The sequence below is a fragment of the Nyctibius grandis genome, chromosome 10 (assembly GCF_013368605.1).
Source record: "Nyctibius grandis isolate bNycGra1 chromosome 10, bNycGra1.pri, whole genome shotgun sequence".
Taxonomy (NCBI): Eukaryota; Metazoa; Chordata; class Aves; order Nyctibiiformes; family Nyctibiidae; genus Nyctibius; species Nyctibius grandis.
In genome coordinates, this window is record NC_090667.1 from 24991649 (window position 1) to 25011415 (window position 19767).

The following is a 19767-nucleotide window of genomic DNA, read 5'->3' on the forward strand; positions in this document are numbered from 1 at the left end:
GCCAAGTGCAAGCTTCAGGCTGTATGTGGGGCAACTAAACAAAACTTTCTGGTTTGTGGTATAGAAAGATCAGACGGGTGATCAGGTGATTCCTTCTGGCGTAAGCACAAGATCGGATTGAATTGGGCAGACAGAAGACTTTGGAAGGATGTGTTTTTCTGCACCAGGCTCAGTGTGTCCCCCATTTCCTTACCCTTTTGTTGCTGTGCAGGCTTCACAGCAGGGCAATATGTTCCTCAACAGTATTCTTAAGTGTCGTTACATGGACACGTGCACGCATGCAAGCACAGAGCAAGTGTTCTGTTGCTGGGGGTCAGATGTCCCTTATACCACTAACACTGTCACAATGAAACGTGTCCCTCTCCTTGCCTTTTCCTTACCAGTGCTATCCCATTTTCCTTGAGCTAGTCCTGGCTCTGATCAGACTGCTGAAATTCCCTGCATCTTCTCAAGATCAAGAGTGGCACGCTTGAGCTGCTTGTCATGTTTTTCACCTGCATTTCTTGTAGTGCTGGAAGGTCTCTGAGTTCAGAGCCCTTCTGTGATACTGCTGTTACTTGGGTATTACTGCAGAAGTCCAGTGCTCGTGTGGAGCAGCTGGGAGTGGCTCCACAGGCAGCCTGCTGGGGCCATTTACAAGGGCCAGAGAGTTTTGGGCAGAGCACTTGGGTTGTGGGAACGGGCTGCTGACCTTGGCCTGCTCACCCTATCATGCTACTCACATCACGTACACAGCTGTAACATGGCTGCTGAGCCGTTTGGTAAAGTGCACGCGTGCGGGGGGCTGGAGAACTGGGTCAGCGCTCCACAGGTGTTTGCTGCCTCAGGTTAGTCTCTCTGAGCGTGATCTGCTTGGAGCTTTGGGGCTGCAGGCAAGCAGGATCTGTGCCAGCTAGGCAGACAGGAGAGATGGCCTTTTATTTATTACTTTTTTCTTGACTGGTCTCTTGTCCCAGAGTGTGTTTTGCAGGGGGTGGGGGGAGTAGTTAGAGCACCCAGCGAGTCTCGCTCTGAGGAATGGCCACAGGGTTATATCTGCTTTGCTGTTGTTCTGCATAGAGAAGCCAAGAGCATGGTGGGCTCTGAACTGCAGAGCAGGCCTTTGCTGTGGGCAGACACTCACCATCAACATTTCTCTTTCTGCATAGAGCTGGGACCTCGTGCAACAGACACAGAATTACCTGAAGCTGCTGATCTCCATCATCAATAGTGATGGTAACGTAAACTCCTTGCTCCCAGTGGCCTAACTGGAACAGTTGCTTTCTCTGGAAGAACAGCTGATGGTATTAGTGCCACTGTGGATCAGTTCCCAATACAGAAGAGTTGCTTTGTAGAGAGTTTCACTTCTCTCTCTTCAAAACAGGGTGGTGGTCCTAGCATCGCAGGGCTCCAGCTCCCCTCTTAGAGAGGGACCTGCTGATCCCTTGAAGACCCTCTCTTCCCAGGTGTGGAAGGATATCTGAAAGCTTTAAAGCTGAGGAGAACAAATGTTTGTTCCCCTCCTTGTTAACTGTTGCTCTTTATTTGCTGAATGTCTGTGTTTTGTCCCCCAAACCCAGGGTCTCATTAGGTGCCTGTTTAAGAGCCCCTTCCACCCTCTGTCATCCTCTGTTCAGTTGGAGCAGGTTTCTCTCTGATGTGGGGATAGATTGTGATAGTGGGTTGCAACTGCGTAGGTATATGTTCACCACAGTGATGGTCATACCTAGTGACTTCATGTCCTGAGCAGCTGTCAGGGCTAGGACAGCACATCAGCTGGGGCTGCTGACAACCCAGGACACTCTGAGCAATTTTTTGGCTGCTGTATTCAAGACAAAATGTTCTGGCCTGGTGGCTGAGCTCTGCTCTTGAGCCCAGGCTGTGGGGATGGAGAGTAGCTTGTCGCTACAGATTTGCCATAAAGAAAAGCCATTGCTGTCGTTACAACATCCTTTTTTTTTTTTTTTTTTTCTTTCTGCTTCCTACCCCAACCTGGAACAGATGACAGTGGGCTCCTGGTGCACTGTATATCTGGCTGGGATCGAACTCCTCTCTTCATCTCCTTACTGCGCCTCTCCTTATGGGCTGTGAGTACCTGTCTGACCTGCTCTGCTTCTGGGGGTGATTGCTTGGAGGGTGAGTGACTGTGTCACCAGGAGGTGGTGGTGGAGCAGTTAATGTTCCTTTTTACTATCTTGGCTTCAGAGAGGGTGTGGGTTGGCTTTGGTGTGGAGCCCAACATGCTGTCCTGCCATCAGGCATGGTATCACAGGCAGGTGGAGCAAGCTGGGCATCCTGGATCACCAGGACTGTTTTCAGTAGATCATCAGTTCCCAAGTCCTGATCCCCAGGGCTGCTGCCTGAAAGCTGTTCTCATTTGCTTTGCAGGATGGGCTGATCCACGCGTCCCTGGAACCGTCTGAGATTCTCTACCTAACAGTGGCCTATGACTGGTTTCTTTTCGGGTAGGCACACTTAAGTTTTACTTACATATGCATCCTTGCGCAGCAGGGGAGAAGCCTTCAAGGGGTCATCTTTGGTGTTTCCTCACAACCAAAGGTGGATGTTGGGGCAGCTCGCAGTGAGCTGTGCCAAGAGGGGCTGATGCCTCTTTTTGCCTGGAGGCTCAGGCATCTGGCCATTCCGTGACAGCTTGTGTTCTTCTGATGGTTCTGGCTTCCAGCCTGTGACTGAGCTTCCCCTGCTCTCTTTCCAGGCACATGTTAGCCGATCGACTCAGTAAAGGAGAAGAGGTGAGTGTCTGGTCTGGGGCAGTGGCTGAGCACTGCTTTATGTTCTCCCTTGTTTATGGTAGCAGCATTCACTGCCTGCTTCTGGTAATCTCAGTGGTCTGGCTGGCCTCTAAAAAGGTTGTTCAGGTGCTGGAAATACGAGGTAGGAGCCTTGCCCCGTCACTTCCTGATGCATAAGGTGTGGGAATGCTTTTCTCTCAGGCTACAGTTTGGTTGGTGGGTGTCAGTCCTGGTGGTTCCCCTGCTGTGCCATTAGTGTTGAGGCCCCTGGTGAAGGGGTGCTGGGATTTGCTATTCAGCTCAGCAGTGAGAAGGGGTGCTTAAGGCTTGTGATTCCTGGGAGATTGGAAATAAAGCTGTGTGGTCTTGTGTGCTTGTCCTGAGTGCCAGCCCTCCTGCCTGGGTGCTGCAGCTGCATGTGGCTTGCATGTCATCGTGGGCTTGTGGAGCAGCTTGTGCTGGTTCTGGTGTGGGTATTTGGTGGGGTGTATCTGTGGGTGCACAGATGGGTCTGGGAGGCAGTTAAGATTACTGGAACTAATTCTCTTCAAATCTTTCACTGTTTAACAACAAAAACTGGTTGCTCTGACTATAGTTGCAATACACTGCAGTATCATTTTTGGACAGTGATCAAGAGGTGGGGAGTATGTCTAACCCTGTTGCTAATCCCCTGCTCCTCAGACTCTCACCTCACTTGGGAATCCCCTGCTGCTGAACAGCAGAGCCGGGACCCTGGCCTATTTTCCATCTTTCAGGGGTCCAGGACCCCTGTATTAGTATCATTCCTCCCATTCACTCCTTTCCCAGAGCTCTGCTGGCTCGAGCTCTGCTCTGGTGCCTGCTTGGCTGAGGGCAGAGTCGGTAGCTGGAACAGGAGAGGGGCTGCATGCCTGCCTCCAGCACTCCCTGCTCCCGCTGTGGGAGGAGAGGGGCTCAGCTCTGCGCAGGAGGGTGGGGTGGCAGCAGCACAGTGGGGTGAATGCCACAGAGCAGACTGGTGCATGGCGGGGCATGAACTTGGGACCGCAGATGCTGCAGGTACCACATGCTTCCAGGTGTGCTACAGCTGTGGTGCTGAGGTGGAGCATGCGGCTCTAACCCTGCTAGTCCTGCTGGGTTTGCTGCTTACCTGGGCGCATAAGCATCAGCTGGGGGCCGTTTCTTTTCCAGTCGGCACTGATGGCATAAGTACCTGCCGTGTGCTTGTGGCATGTGTGCAAGGCATTGATAAGGAGACTTGTACACCTTCCCTTCTGGGCCTCCCTGTGGCAGGGAACAGAGGGTCGGTTTAATGTGTAAGAGAAGGCCAAGGATGGGATGGTGGCAACCCGTGGCGCATTGGAGGCTGGTAGCTGCAGATTTCTTGCTATCTCCTTCCTGCCAGCACCTCCTCACCGAGATAAGAGGCTGCATGGAGCCTCGGGTTCATTCCTGAACCGCTTTTCTCTCTCCCTTTGCTCAGATTTTCTTTTTCTGCTTCAATTTTCTGAAGCACATCACCTCTGAGGAGTTCTCTGCTGTGAAGTCGCAGAGGTAAGGAGCCTATGCCTGCTGCTGCATGGGCTGCAGAGCCAGGGAGCTTGTTAGTGCTGTTCCTTTGGGGAGATGGAAGCCCTGGTGTCCTGGCCCAGTTTTCTTTAATTTATTCTGCACTCTGAAGGCTGCAAAATGGGGCCGAGGCCTGTGAGGTGCCATATTGTGCTCTGAAAAACCGTCCATACTGAAATGTGCTCTCTGCTTAATGACTGTCCATGGCTGCTTTAGCACGGATGAACCCAGAGATGTGTGCTCTGGCTCAAGGCTTTGCAGGGAGCTCCACCAGGTGCTGCTGGGGGGGAGCAGGGTGGCTACTTTTTAACAGACCACTAAACATTAACCCCTTCCTGTTTCAGGAGGGGTGGAAAGAAACAAAGCCCACCCTGGAGGCTCTGAATAAGCCCATGTCTGCCCGCAGCCTGTGGCCACCTCTCAAAGCACAGGGTGTGTGGGCTGGGACTGTTAGGAGGGTCGGATACTGTACACCAGCCCCATCCCCTCCCCTCTACCCCTGCACAGCTAAATCCCCACTGCTCTGGTCCGCTGTGTGCTACAGAGATCTGGCTATGGCCAGCCTCCACACAGCCCTGAAGCATGGCTTAGGTAACCTTGTCTGTCTTTCCCCAGAAGGAAGAGTTTGCCACCTGGCTTCACCCTGGAAGAGATCTGCATGCTCAGTGAGTGCTACTGCTGAGCATCAGCACCCCTGGGTGCTGGTAATGGTAGATCCCTTGGGGGCTTGGGTTCCCAGCATCAAGGTGACTACAAATGGGTTTGCTTCCCTTGGGGCCTCGAAAGAATGTGGCCCCAGGGCATGTGGGAAGTGTATTGTTTAAAGGGAGAGAAAGTGAGCGAGACCCAGCTGATCTTCAGGTAGCTCTGTTTTCTTTTCTCTAGAGCAGAGAGACCGAGGCAGCACCACAAGTCTGAGCAGCGATTTCTCCCTGGGGATGGAAAGCTCCCCTGGAGCAGCTGGGAGCTTCACCTATGAAGCAGTGGAGCTGATGCCAGCAGGAGCACAGGCTCAGGCAGCATGGTGAGGAGATAACCGCTCAGTGGGCTGCAGAACAAAAGGGGCAGGCTTTGAGCACAGTAGAAAAGGTACCTCTGAAGTCCCTCACCCTCCAGGTCTGCTCGCTGTGGCACGGGTTCCTTACAGTGGAGGGAGGAATTTGACTGTCACAGGCTTTGCTGCAACTTGTGCTACAGAACTTCTGCACCAAAAATTTGATACCCCACCATGTTAAAGATTGTCAGGCTTCTGTGGGGATGCTCCTCTGAAGTTTGTCCCCTGATGGCAGTAAAGCAGCTTTGTTTCTTTTTTACCAGTTTCACTGTTAATCCAGAATGGATTTCATTACTTAAAAGATGGTTCCAAACTACTAGAAAAATGACATTTGGCAGCGGCCTCCCCAGGGAAAAGTGGAGACAAAGTTTAGCTGCCCTAAAATGAAGCTTAATTTATGGAAGAGATTATACAGGGGAGTGTCTGCAGTTAGTGGTAGGTGGGCTGGGTGACCAAGAATCCCCTCTAATAGCACGAGGTGTGTGAGCTGAAAGCAGGTTGCTGACTGCAGCGCTGTTTAGAGATACTTCTGGGGGAGAATATTAAATTCTCAGTGCTTCCTATTGATAGAGGGTCACATAGGACTCGCCTAGGGATGCAGGTGGCTGTCTAGGAGTGGGGACCGGGGAAGGTGTCTGGCCACTGCTGCTCTGGGACGGGCGTTGTGCTTGCTTTTGGAGTTTCTGGTGCAGTTTGGGGATTTCGGAACCTTGCTGTAGGGTTGCCCCTCTTAGTTTAATTTTTGTCTCCTCTCCCTCAGCACATGTGAAGATGCTATTTTATATTGCAATTATTTTAAATTAAATCTGGGTTGTGCTGGAGGCAGTTGGAAGTCCTCTGGGACTGAGCCTGCAGCCATGCTGGTGGCAGCAGCCTTTCTAAAGCACATTGTGATTCAGTTTATAAAATGCTGAAGAGGGGAAGAGAGAATCCTCCTGCAGAGTCACAAAATGGAGGTGGGGAGTCCCAAACTGCGTTTGCCAAGTGAGCAGCACAGAGTCCTCTTTAACACACAGCCTAGCTATCCGCAGCAAAGTGCCTGCAGCAAGTGGAGAACAACTTTCCACTTGCCTGGCTGCAGGGTAGTAAACCAGCAGCATTACCATTGCTCTGAGTGCTTAGGACATACAGACTAGATCCTGAAGCACAAAACGTGCATGTGATTTTCACAAGATGCGAAGTGGCCAGAGCATGCTGGAAGAGATCTGCTGCCCTTGTGAGTATCAGGGCTTGATTTTGTGACCTGTTTTCTAGCTCTGGTTTACTTTCATTCCTGTTGGAGACATCAGGCTGAGTCGGGGTTAGCTGCAGCTACCATGGTGATCATTGAGGCCCACGCTGTGGGCATGAGCTTGGGGAAGGGAAGGCTGTGAGCCTTGCCATGAGTGCTTAGCGAGGGTCTTGCTGCAGGCTGTTCTGGCTGTGTAGTCTGGAGAACAGGTAGGACTTGCTACAAGCTGGGTGAGCTGGGCTGTGCATAGTGTGAGGAGGGAGAGGAGGAGGTGTACTTCATTGTGTTGTCCTGAAAACGCATGACCTTGAGGTCTCCTTGCAGGGAGAGGCATTTGGTTTTTAGCTGTACAAGCCTGTCTGCAGGCTATGCTTGGAGATGTTGGCAGCTATGATAACATGAGATGAATAATATTTGAGAGAGGCTGTGGTGTGATGTTTGAGGGTGGACACACTTCAAGAAGTGAAGAGAGGATATCATGCTTCTCCCTGTACAATAAGCCTGTCTTTAGCTGCGCTTGCTGACAGTGCTCAAGATTTCAGTCAAAGCTGAGGTACCCTTCCAGATTCCAGGAGGACCAGCATCTTTTCTTCTTGAGTTTGTTTACTTTAGACTTTTCCTTTTCACTTGTGTACATAAGGAGGTCTTTGTCCAATTCACTGTGATTTTGGAAGGGGAAAAATTCTTGGGACTCTTCCAGAAAAAGAAATGATGCAAGAAAGAAAATCATCTGAACATGGAGCAGCAGTGACATGAATTAGTTCCAAATATGTGTGCCTGTTTGGCATGTAGCTGGATGGTACTGTGAGCTAAGGCCTGATGCAGCAATGGACAGTGAATTGTGCCTGAGGCTGAATGTGCTGGCTAGAAAAGAAGCCAGAGCAGTTTTGGGCTGTCAGCACAGACAGGGAAAGGGCTGAAATGCACCTACAGCTGGAATGATTGTCAGCTCTGAGCACGTGGTCAGAAGTGTGGTCAGTGGTGCCTGAAGGGAATCACTAAAAGGTAAAATAGCACTGGCATCATGTCCCTGTCACCCTCATCAGTGCACACCAACGCCCACCTGGGCTGAGCTCCTCGTCTGACACGCTCTGTAGAGTTTAGAGCAGATTGAAATGGTCTTTCCCTGCTGGGAGGCCCCTTGCTTGAGGCATTTTTACAGCTAGACTAAACAAAGCAACTGCTGTATGTGTGTGGGCTGATGCATTCTCCTGTCTCTGATTTCCAGGTCACGTGGATGGTGATCTATAAAAGAATGGGCTAAGATGGATTGAGCTCAGTGTACCCCCGTCCCTGAGTGGTTACCCGTGACTCATGGTTCCTTGGGAGGGAGGAGGGCACGTTCAGTGGGAACAAGAGCTTGTAGCTACTGGGGTATAATCCAGCCTGTTGTGGAAAGGCTTCCTAGTTAGAGTACGTGGGAAAGCCAGCTTTCTCACCCCAGTCCTCCATCCTACAGGAGGAAGAGTTGTGCATCATCACCACAGGCCATGCTCTGGAGCAGGGCACAGCCGTCCGAAGACAGGCTGCCTTCCACAGGGATGGCTGAAGTCAAGTCCTCCAGCTCCTCCTCATCAACCCATTCTGATAACTTCCTGAGGATTGGGAGCAGCCCACTGGAAGTGCCCAGATCCAGGTGAGATGGGACAGAGCAGAGCATCTCTCAGCAAAGTGGGTGTCTGGTAAAGGGAGTGCGAGGCTGCACTTGTGTGGCCCTGAGAACCCTGGAGCACATCAGTTTGCATCTACAAACAGGCCTCAGGAGGCCTGTTTCTCTCTAGCCTGACTTTTTGTGAAATGCTGGCCGTTAAACATAGAAACTCCTGCCTCAGCCCGTTTAGAGGAGTGAGGAACTGTGCCGATAACAGCTGTCTGTTCTGCCTGTCCTCTGCGCATGCCTCAACTCCATGAGCTGTGGCATCTCTGCATCCTGCATGCTTGGAGTTCACAGCACTTTCTCTGTCAAATGTATCCTCAGGGGTTTGAAATGGCTGTGCTGTGTGGGGAAGGAAGCCTTTCAAACCAAGCAGACCCCACTCTGCATCTATCTTGTCCCCCTTTCCACCTGCTGACCTTCCTGACACTGCAGGGTGGAAAAACTCTGGGTGCTGGTGGCAAGCAGAGGTAGAGTCTGCTGGGGGCAAGCTGCGAGCACTGTGCCAGCACAAAGGATTTCACCCGGAAGGCCGTGTGTTCCCGCTGGGCAACCGGGGAATGGGGACACTGGACCTGAGCCTAATCTCATCCCATAACAAAGGATATTCTGGCACCCTTGTGGAGTCTGGTGCTGTGCTAGGGCAAAGCAGAGCAGTGAGCGAAGCTAGGGAAGAAAGAACAGAGCCTGTGGAGCAAACACCATGTGTTTAGGGCGACAGGGGATAAAGAGGCTCTTAGATAAGAGGTTGCTGTTAACAGCATCAAACACTTGTGTAGTCTCTGCAGGTTTTCCAATGAGTCTTTTTCTAGTGATTACCTTCAGAAACAGCCAGCAGCCAAATTTTAGTTCTCTCTCATCGCATGGAAAATAAAATGACAAACAAGTAAAGCACTGAAAATTTATAAGACTTTCTTACCAAGTTTCTACATTCCAGAGAAGAATCACTGGCTGACAGTTTTCGTAAATGATGCGAACTGCTCTCCCTGTGGGGAGAGAGATCAATAGGATGTTCTTGAGTTGTTGCTGGGGCCCACCTCTACATTCTCTGTAAGATGAAACAAATCTCCCAAGAAGAGGACAAAATACAGGAGAAAAAGCAGCTTGTGTTGGGGGCTGCTTTTGTTCACGGCCGTAATGCCACAATTCCAGTGTGTGGTCTCATGCCATTCCCAAGACCTAACAGGCTGTTCAGTGCGGGCTTGCAGCAGTGCTGTGGAAGAAGCTGTTTGTAATGCTTCAGCCAGACTCTGCTCTGTGAGAGCGAAGAGGAGACCCAGAGTGGGCAGAACAGCACCGCAGGAAGGAGCTGATCACACAATCCCTAGGATTTGCGTTCCAGGGGCTCTAAGTTGGTAAAGCCAGCAATTATCTTTCCTCTGGCTGTGTCTGGATGAGGTATCTATAAGCTTTTGGATGATTAGTGCCCATTGGTGTCTGGTGTTCAGAACTGGCACTCTCAGGGCTTGAGGCAGCAGGCAGGTGTGGTAGGGAAGCTTGTTACTCCCAGGCCAGAGTAATAACCTGAGAAGGAGTTGCAGTATTCTGTCATTGTAAAGAGGTAAATGTTCTGTGAATTCATCTATAAACGTTTCTTTGTGACCTTTATGATAGCTTCTACCACAGCACAAAGCCTTCATAACCCTTCAACCCAGCAAAGTTGCATCAGTCGACCCCCAATCCCTGTTAACTTTTGTGAACAAGATTGGGCTGTGGAAAAAAGTGCATGAGGGGGGAATAGGGGATAAAAGGGGAGCAAAGTCCTTGCACAGCCTGAAACCAAGAGGATAGGAGAAGGGAATCAGTTGTGAGGCCAAAGCAGTGAAGTCAGCTACATGCAAAGATGGTTTGTCTGCTACACTCCCGTTGGCTAGAGACTGTCTATGCTCTCCATCTCTGGGGTCACCTGGGCTTGCCCTGCTCCTCTTGCTGTGCAGGCTGGAGGAAGTAAGCCTAGAGACCCTGCAGGCAGTGGGTGGAATTGTGAAGGCAAGGGCTGAACTGAGCTTCTCTTTCAAACCCAGTCTCCTGGCACATTCATGCTCCTTTGCCTCCTAGTCCATTGCCAGATCAGCCAGCCTGTGGTCTGTGCCCTGTGTGCCTTCCCTGGGGTAACACTGGGAGCAGCTCTGCTAGCAAAGGACTTGAGCAATGTGTTAACCTTGTCACACACTGACATGGCTTGCACTTTTTGGGGCCTGAACATGGTACATTTTGTCACCAAAGAAAGGGCTTATATCACTCCACTTGGCTTTGGTCTCCCCGCTTGGACTATGTTAGTCTGAATTTGTCAGGTTATGGATATCACAGTACATTCAGCCACTATTTTCCATCCTGAAGGAAAGGAGGACTCCCATTTTGGATGGAGAAGGAGTGTATCTGTGATGGAAGGAAGAGGTAAATTCTCTCCCTTCACCCCTGAAAAATGGTGGGACTAGGATGGAAAGGCTGGAGCACAGAGACTGATCATGATGCCAAAAATACCTTTATCTCTCCAGTGCTACTGGCAGGTTAACACCAAGGCTCTTAAGATGAAGAAACTACTGTACTTGACTTCCTAATCCTCTGGTTGTGTGGCCATAGCAACAAAACACTTAACCACTGCAGCAGCAGTTGAGGAAAAATGGTTGCTTGTAAAATGCCAGCAGGCACCCTTCAGGTAGTTCACGTAAACAGCCCAGTCCGTGTGCTGGTAGGCAGGGGAGCTCTGGAGGGAACGGGAAGGCAAGTTGGCAGAGAGTCACAAATGGGAGCCAAGCCCCTCTCCTGGACAGGCCGTGTCAGCAGTCTGCTGCTGCCATCACCTCACCAGCCCGTCTTCTGGGTCCTGCTCTGACCCAGAAATCCTGGGTACCCGTAAATCCTGGGATGGTTCCTGTTAGGCAAAGCAGTACAAAGGCAAATTCCTAGCAGTCTTTCTAGCTTATCCCAGCATGATGGTAAGATCACATCTGCTGAGGGCAAACATGCATGAAGATACTGCACAGGTTATTTGCAGAGTAGGACAAGGTGCTGCATGTTCTACAAACTGAGAGCTCTGAGCATGGCAGGCAGCGTGCATTAACTCGAACTCCCTGTGTATGAGCGGGTAGCAGCTTGCAAACCATGTTCTGTGCTTACATTTGACACTAATAGTCTAAGCGTCCCATGACGCTGCAGGAAAACCCTGTATCTGTGTCAGGGATTTAGCGTGTGTGCACAGAGCACTAATGTGGATTAGCAGCTGGATAATCTTTGGTTGAATGTGCTTTTGCTAAGTCCATTAAACATAACCCAAAGTACTGTGATCTGAAGAGTAGAGATCTACAGGAGGTAAATCACAGAGGATCTGCCTTGGTCAACAGCCACAGAGAACTCCCTCACGTAAAGGGCTGCAGACGTGTGGGTCTGCTTCAGGTGTGGGTCTGGAGGGAGTGCAGCGGGCACAGAGAGGGACAGAGAAGCTGCTGCCCCTTGGCTTGGGGTGTTTTGTTGGTAGTGATCAGCCTGTTTGTGCAGTGTGTGGTTTGCTCCTTACAGCCGCCTGGCTTGGAAGCTGTATCTGCGCTGGGACAACTTGGGATAGTGACCACAGCAGGCAGGACTTGTTTACAGGAATGTTTTCTGGAATTATTGCACGGTTATGCCACAAAATGGGCTTGCCGTGCTGCAACCAAAAACGGTTGTGCTCGCAGGGGACTGGCTGCTCAGGCTCTCACGGCGCTAACGCAGCCGGGATTCAGCCCAGGCTTGCAGTACAGCTCTCTGCCAAGTCCTCCTTGCCAGCACTTCCCACGCAAAGGTGGAAAAGGCTGCCCTTTACTGCAGGTTGCCACAGTCTGCCTGCTACAGTACCTACTTAACGCTTCAATTTGAGGCATGGAGCATATGCTGGCAAATGATCTGCTTCCCAAATAGTCCTAGGTGTGTAGAAATATGGCAGGTGAGCACAGGGCAGGATGAGAGCCTAGCTGCTGGGCACTTGGCACTCATTGCAGTTACGTATTAAGGAAGGGAAGGATCCCTGGCTGTTGCTCTGCCTCCAGTGTTGGCTGTCCTCTGGTAGGTGAGTGTCCGTGTGCTCTGAAATACTCTCATCTTGTGCAGCATGTTGCATGGGAAGCACTGACCTAATTAGAAGGAACCGTTCCAGACTAGGAGTTGCCAGTTTATGGCCTGCTAGAGGTCCTTCCTTGTGTGAAGGAACAGCTTGCAGCTCATCTCTGTTTTGCTAATCTAATTTTGTTAATCTTGCACTTTTGAGGGAGTTTCTTCCCACTCGTGGACCTGAAGAGGTGGGTGTGTGAAGCTCACTTTCATTCTCGTTCTGACTGCCATTAGATGTCTGTGGCAGAGACAGTGGCTTGAAGACTTGCTGTATCTCATCTCCCCTAACTGTGGTCATCCAGCAGCTTCCCAAGACCCTCCGCGCTGCCCTTGCAGCCAGCCAGCCTCTGGCATGGCTGTGATGTGTTGTCAACCTGTTATTCTTACAGGCCTGGGGACTGGTCCTGGTGTCCCAGCAGCCCCAGCTTGCTCTGGGGCCTGAAGCCCTTTTTGGGCCTCTGCAGCAAGACTTTACAAAGAGCCTTCAGGGGCAGAAATAACAGGAAGGCTTTCACCTCTAGCATTGACTAGATTGCACTGGGATACAGTCACCCTAGAGGTCTGGTCTTGGTCTCAAACCAAGCTCAGCTTTTAAGAAGCTCTGCTGCCCTTGCAGTGCAAACCTAAGAATTCCCATGCCCTGCCTGTCTCACTCAGCCTTGGCCCCTGCTGTCTCTCGAGGCTGTTCAAGATACTTGTTGGTTGTGACACTTCCTCGGGAGCCATCCTTGAGGTGTTGGGGATAGAGGGGAAAGTCTGCCATGGTATCTTAGCTCTGCTGGCTGGGCTCAGATATCTAAGCCAGGAGAGAGATGACCTGGACTCGTTGCAGAGTCAATCAGTTTATTCAATTAATTGACAATCGTTTATTCTGCTGCCTGGAGGCAAGACACAGAATTGGCTGCCTTGAACTCCTAGACTCCTGTGCTGTTGGGTTAGATGTAACTTGACTAAGTTTGCACAGCTGCTTGACAGGGTCGGGGACCCCAGGAAGGGTTGGAGAGCTAGAGAGGCACTGAGAGTCGGTCTTGCGGGAGGTACACGATGCTTTTATCAGCCTGTCCAAGAAAGGATTCAAGAGGTGACTTGATCCACCTCCAAGAGGTAGTGGAAGATCAGACTAATCTTAGCTGACAACCGTAGAAGGTGGCCAGCAGCTGGAAGCTGAGGCCACACACTCAAAGCAGGAAACAATTTTCTGCTGACCTTCTTTAGCACAGACTCATCTGGCCAGTGTGGTTGATGATACTGGGCAGAGGGACACTTTTACTGTCCCTGGGGCCCTGGATCATGTCTTATTCCTTCACTTGCCACACGGGCACAGTCTCCTAGGCAGGCCCCTGGTACTGCTCTCCCTTTGCAAGAACTGCAGAGCTCTGCTCAGTTCTCTTCACCTTCCCCTGGAGATCCTGCCATAGCCCAAGACTTCCTCTGCCATCCAGACTTGCCCTCTTCAAAACCTTCATGTCTGCCTGGCCCCAAACCTATCCGCTGTTCAGCAACTCATTACTTTTCTGACAGAATCATGTCCCCGTGTACTTTCAGCCCAAGCCTGTTGCCTGTAGACCTCTTTATTGCTTTGGCTCCAATTCTTGTCACTGCATGCGACACTCCTGTTTTTCGTGTCTGGCTGTGCTGCAGTCTCAGGGTGGTGACATCCTCCTCTTCCCTCAGCACTGAAGCAGTGTTCTTCTGAGCTTCTCCCTGGCTTCCTGCACTGTTACCAGTGTGCTTCCAGCATGGCACCATGCTCTGGGCCCAGACACTCTGCCTGCTCTCCTTCATGCTGACTTCCTTGGCTTTATCTTCCAAAGGCAGGGAGAGGGGTAGATGTCACTGAACAGCTGCTGCCTTTCCCTTATGAATTCCTTGCATCTCAGGGAAGGTTATCACTGTCTGATCTCCAGAAGGTCTTTCTAAGAGTACATGCTGCAGTTCTGCTTTCAGTGAAGTGCCCTCCTTCTTACTGCAGTGTTACGTGCTCTAGGAAAAACACCTTTTTGCAAGAAGGGGTTGTCCCAATGCTTAAACATTCGCAGCACCTCTCTGAGCCTCACTCCGCAGTTCATCGAGCAGCCAAAGAACAAGAGCTGTGCAGGGCAGGTGAAGATCTGCTCCTTCCATTTTCTGCTGTGATGCCCTTCCAGAGCCTGAACTTCCAGACAGTGGTGTTACCCCCAAACTGCAGCTGCGGGAATGACAGCACTGTGATGGGAAGCTGCCATGCAAGGAGCTGTGTGACTTCCCCTTCTCTGCTCATGCAGCCAGCTCAGGACCACGTTTCAGACTTCTTAAACTTGTCTGTATTGATCAGAGTAGCTAAATGGCAGGCTTGGAATTAGATTAAGATTGCAAATAGGTTTCCTGCTGTGCATCTCCCTGCACCCTCGCCTTCCAGTCTCACTGAGGTCCTCCTTGCTGTGGGAGATCCTGTCTTTCTAGCTGTTCTCCTGGTCTCTTGGGGAGCAGCTGCAGTGCGCCACTGCTATTCTTAGCTGTGAGGACAGTGTGCAAGTACCTGGCCTGGCAGAGCTGGAGCTGGTGCACTGCTATCTGCCCAGCAGATCTCGGATAAATTATCCAGGAGATCTTGGTAGTGTGTAATTGAGTAGCTCTGCCACAGGCTGTGCTTCCAGCTATGTACACTCTGCCGTGCAGCGGGGCGCAGTAATTGCTTGCTCCCCGTACGCTGAGGGCTCTGGGTTCATCTCAAGTGATTATGCCCTCTTCTCCGAGACTTTGGAGGGACTCCTCAGATTCATTTATCAGATTTGATGCTTCCTCCTTTCCTGGTGGGAGGCTGCATACATCAAACAATTATCCTCCCTTGGCTATTTTTCCTGTCCTAAAGATGTTTTGCCACCTGGTTTCTGGCGCAGTCCGTTCTTCTAACGCAGGAATGAAAAGATCTTCAGATGCTGGGTGGCAGTGGGTGCCCTGGGGATGTCTTGAGCTCTGTTCAGATCTGGTGTTAATGCCTCGGGAGTGATCTGCTTTCTAACGGCTGCCAGACCAAGGATCTCAAAGTCTTTCTCAGCACTAACCGAGTCACAACCTCAATTCTCCATCAGGCCTTGCTGCTGCCCTGGGGTGTGCTAACAGCTACAACAAGTGGCAGGAGGATGCCCCTTGTACAGCACGGTGTCCACACCCGTGAGGGATTCGGGGCAGGACGTGCCATTGCATCTTGCTAACGGGTTTCGCAGTCCTGCATGGCCATCTGCTTCTTGCTGGCTCTGTCCTGTCTGGCTCCCGGTGCACTCCTGCTGCTCTGTCGGCCCCGGCCAGCTTGGCTCTGCCTTCGCTTTCAAAGGAAAGGCTTGGCCTGGGGCCCAGCCAGACCTGCATGTTGCACCCGGGTCCCCAGAGTGTCAAAGCTGCTGGCGCAGGCGCTGCTGGCAGTCAGCCCGGCGGGTCCCTGGCACCAGCGTTCGTGAAAGGCCTGTGGCTGAATGACCTGACTGATGGCGCCGTCTCCCTCTCTCTCTGCCCCAGATCGGCGGACCCTTCTCTGCCCGGATCTTCCGTTTCCACAGACTTTGGCAGCTGGCAGATGGTGACAGGGTGTGGCAGTATTCGGGAGCAGGCAATCCTGAGCGCAGACGCCTCTCTCCCTTGCAGTTTCCCGGATGAGTTCCCTAGCACTTGCCTGTAAGTGTCTCAAACGCAGGATCTCTCCTTGGGTCTCTCGGCTGGCTCTGAGCGCTGGAACTTTATCACCCTGGCACTTTCAAAGACGCTTGGGAGCCCATAACAAGCTGTCCCGTCTTCGCTGCCTTGATGCTTTCCATCCACACACTCAGTCACTGAGTACTCTTTGCTTATGCTGAAGTCAGAAAGAAACCAGCGTTTTCTCTGTTTAATGACGGGGGGCTCTTTGCTTTCTGTAGGAAGAAGAGGCTTTTCTCTCTTCCCTGAAGACTCTGAATTTGGGCATAATTGAATGCATTTGAGGATGCATGCTTGTCAGGACAGGACTGGTAACCCAGATTTTCTTGCTTTTGGATCTTGCTCATCTCCATCTCCCCGCTGGGGTCAGATCCTTGCTGCAGTAAGAGAGAGGCTTTCCTTCTGTGACCCCGATTTTGTCTGACCACGCACAGCATCATTTGCAGGTGCTGCGTCTGGCAAGTGCAGAGCAGCAGAGACCCTGCATCTTGCCGTATAAAATGGCTGGGAGGCAAATGTTCCTCCCCGAATAGAAAGCCACCTCTGTGGAAGCTTGAAACACCAGACATTGCTGTTAGAGGAGAACCTTGGCTTGTGCCTTTAGGCTGTGAACTCTCAATAAAGAAACTGAAATGGCAGATGAGGGGCTGCTGCAAGCTAGCTGTGCTGGAGCTGCGCTGCCAAACGCTTGTGGGCCCTTACTGAGATCTGGGTACGTGCTTTGGAGGCAGAGGGCAAGTGATGTGAAAACCAACGTCTCATGAGACAGGCTGGCTGCTTGGGCTCGCCTTCTCATGCGGCTGTGTGCTGTGCTGCTGGGCAGAGCAGCTGCCTCCAAGTTATGAGGAAGCTACAAGACCCATGAATTTTCAGATCAAAGAATCACAAGAGTTGTCGGACATGGCCTGGCTGGGATTTGCTCTCCTCCTTTTGTGAGGACACGCTGAGCTGCTCCTGCAGTTGTTTGGAGATGGGTGAGAGAACAGAAGGGGCTGAGGGATGGGTATCTGAATTAGTGACTGCCTTACTGTGCCCTCAGCCTGGCTGTGCTTGGTGGCTGCTAATCACCAGCGAGTTGTTGCTGCCCTTGGAGTTGGATCTAACGTCGGAATAGTGAATTCAGTAGAGAGAAGTGTGAAGTTGAGCTCTGAATCTGCCAGTGCTGAGACTGTTGGCTTGTGCCATTTGGAGTCTGGCTGCTTGGGACAGCCGGGTTCAAAGGGAGGGGAACAGCAGTGGTGCTTCTGCCTTGGGTGTACAGCAGGTGCTGCGAGTGCTGTGCCCTGTTCAGCTCTTCACTGGAGCTGTGCGGTGCTCGGGGCTGGGGACCGCTCGACTGCGGGTGCTGGGACCAGGTGCTCTTTGGAAGGGATGAAGAGTTCCCAAGGATGTTGTGTTGAGCTTGACCCAGGGCTTCCACTCTCTCCCTACTCTGCATCAGCTCTGTTTGCTCAGGAGCCCATTGTGGTTTTCTCACAGTTTTTCACAGCCCAGCACAGTATGAGTTTTGGGAAAATTAAATTCCATTTAAGTTCCCACTTTACATCTCGGCTGGCAGCAGCTCGATGAAGGTATGCTTTTCACAGCCTGCTTGTGCTTGTGTGGGGCTTGTCAGGGCTTCCTTCGAGCTGGGGCTTTGACAGCCTCCTCTCATCCCGCACCCCAGGCTGCAGCCTGGGCGGGCTGTAGGAGGTGTAGCGGGGCAGAGCACCGTGGGTTTGGCAGGGAAGCGCGACCTGCCTCCCTGCTTGAGCTGCTCAGAGTGAAATGGTGCAGCCCGTCTACCGGGCTTGGCGTTGGCAGTGGCCGGCCACTTCACCCCGCACCTTGGAGTGTCTCACTCTGTGAAATAAACCTAAGGGTCTAAAATCTGCCCTGTGAAGAGGTGCGAGAGACAGAAGACACAGGACCTAACTGCTGCACGCCCTCGCTTCCCCTGTGTGTGACACTTAACATCGCTGTACTCGTGTGCAAGTAAGTCCTGCTTCCGTGTAGCTTACTTTAACGCTGGCAGGTTTGCGAGTTCCACGGCCTAATTAGGTTGCCAAAAAAGCATCTTTTAAATGTGTTTAGATACGATGCCTTTTTCCTTTGCCCTCTGGCTTCTCTTTGTTATCACACACTGTAAACAGCGGCCCGGGTGGCTGCCTCGGCATCGCTCGCTGTTTATAGGCCTCCCACCATATCCTCTTGCTGCCGTTTCCGGACCGAAGCTGTTGGCTGTGGGTGGTTAACACTTCCATTCAAATGAGCTGCGCCAATTTATAGCCTGCCTGGGCGCTGGAGAGATTAAAGAGAATTTTTTATGGGGAAGGTTTGCGCTGTGCCCTTGGAGTGACCTTTGAGGAACGTCTTATTCTCTCTGGGAACCACCGGCACATCGTAGAGGTGCCGCAGCGAGGACCGTTTCAGGCCCGAGTGCTTGGAACAAGTGCCTCTGTCTTGCTTTCCCCTGCTCCCTTGGCTGAAATATCACCTTCCCTCCTCTCTCTTTCCCCCACCCCTAACCAGGTGTGTGGATCAGCTGGAGAGGTCCCGGGAGAAGCGGTGCCCTACTCTGCAGGCAGCCCTTCTGCTTACAGAGAGCAGCGGGGCTGGGGAGCGGAAGTAAAACACCACTGAGTTCTCCTCTTTCCACGGCTGGAGCACTCCTTGGGGCTTTTGTCACCTTGTCTGCCCCCAAAGCTGTCTGTGCTGGCACAAGCACGAGGGGCTGGGGCCGGTGGACGGGAGGGATGGTCGCAAATATGTTGGAAGCGACTGTCCAGGCACGGCACCCAGGGCCAGGCTCCGTCTGGGAAGGCTGTGCGAGGAGGGGAGGGAGCTGGCGTGGGCGCTGACATCAGCCAGTACCCGCTTGGTGAAAGGAGCACTTTCTGTATGAACCACGGCCTTGTGAGCACCCTGGTGCTGGGAGAAACTGGGGGGGTGAAGGGGGAGACCTAGGGGAGAGCGGGAGGCTGGGGCTGCGAGGGGCTCTGAGAGAGAGCGTTGGGTTGGGTTGGGTAAGGAGGCGGCAGCACAAGCTGCTGTAGCTGGAGCCTTTTGGGCCTGGCACCATGTCGCCCTTGACTGCTGGAGCCAGCTGAGCACCACGGCCCCGCTGGTGCCATGGACAGAGCCCCAGCCCTGCTGCCACCCTCCTGCCCCGCCTCGGGAGCAAGAGCTGGGATGGGGAGAGGGATGGCTGCAGTCGCTGACCTCCCGCTTCTCTCTCCTAGGCTGGTGTCGGCGAGCGACCGCGAGTCCCGGCTGGAAGAAGTGCGTTCCGCCTTTCTGGCCAGCTACAGCCGGACCATCGGCCTGAAGGCCGTGCCCCCCAGCCCCTCGGGGGCCATCGGCGGCCTCCTCGAGCAGTTTGTGCGGGGTGTGGGACTGAGAGGCAGCAGCACGCTCTGAGGGTGGCATTCCCCGACCGCAGGCTGGAGAACCGGGGCTGGGGGGTCCCCTTGGCTGAGCCCCGGGACCCCCTTTCCCGGTGTGGGCACCCACAGCACCCAGTGCCCGCTGTTGCCCACTCCTGCCTGGGGCTGGGGGAGCGCGGGGGGTTCCACCGAGTCTCTGCAGTAAAGACACACGAGCTGTGCCCTTTCCTGCCTCCTCGCTGGGCTGCGGGAGTGGGGGGAGCCGGGGGGCGGCGGGGGGGAGCCGGGCAGCGGGAGCCGCTGGCTATAAATAGCCCGGCCCACGCTCCGGGAGGGGCGGCACCGAAATAGCACCGAGCCGGGACCGGGGAGGGGGAAAGCACCCGGCGGGGCGGGAGCCGGGCTGAGCCTCTGCCGCGCCGGGCTGG

At 52.7% G+C, this 19767-nt stretch overlaps 1 protein-coding gene across 2 annotated transcripts in view; it reads left to right on the plus strand.

Moving 5' to 3' along the window:
• Positions 1 to 19562, plus strand: part of MTMR14 (myotubularin related protein 14) — a 32427-nt gene extending 12865 nt beyond the window's left edge. Inside the window, exons 10-19 of one of the 2 annotated variants that reach the window (XM_068408944.1) lie at positions 1149 to 1215; positions 1981 to 2066; positions 2368 to 2444; positions 2696 to 2732; positions 4195 to 4265; positions 4896 to 4945; positions 5166 to 5304; positions 8025 to 8201; positions 15801 to 15956; positions 19196 to 19562. In XM_068408944.1, the coding sequence (XP_068265045.1) occupies positions 1149 to 1215; positions 1981 to 2066; positions 2368 to 2444; positions 2696 to 2732; positions 4195 to 4265; positions 4896 to 4945; positions 5166 to 5304; positions 8025 to 8201; positions 15801 to 15956; positions 19196 to 19373 (1038 nt within the window). In that variant the 3' untranslated portion in view covers positions 19374 to 19562. The remainder of the gene's footprint in view (positions 1 to 1148; positions 1216 to 1980; positions 2067 to 2367; positions 2445 to 2695; positions 2733 to 4194; positions 4266 to 4895; positions 4946 to 5165; positions 5305 to 8024; positions 8202 to 15800; positions 15957 to 19195) is intronic. The other variant, XM_068408946.1, reaches the window with a different exon arrangement.
• The last annotated feature ends 205 nt before the right edge of the window (positions 19563 to 19767 follow it).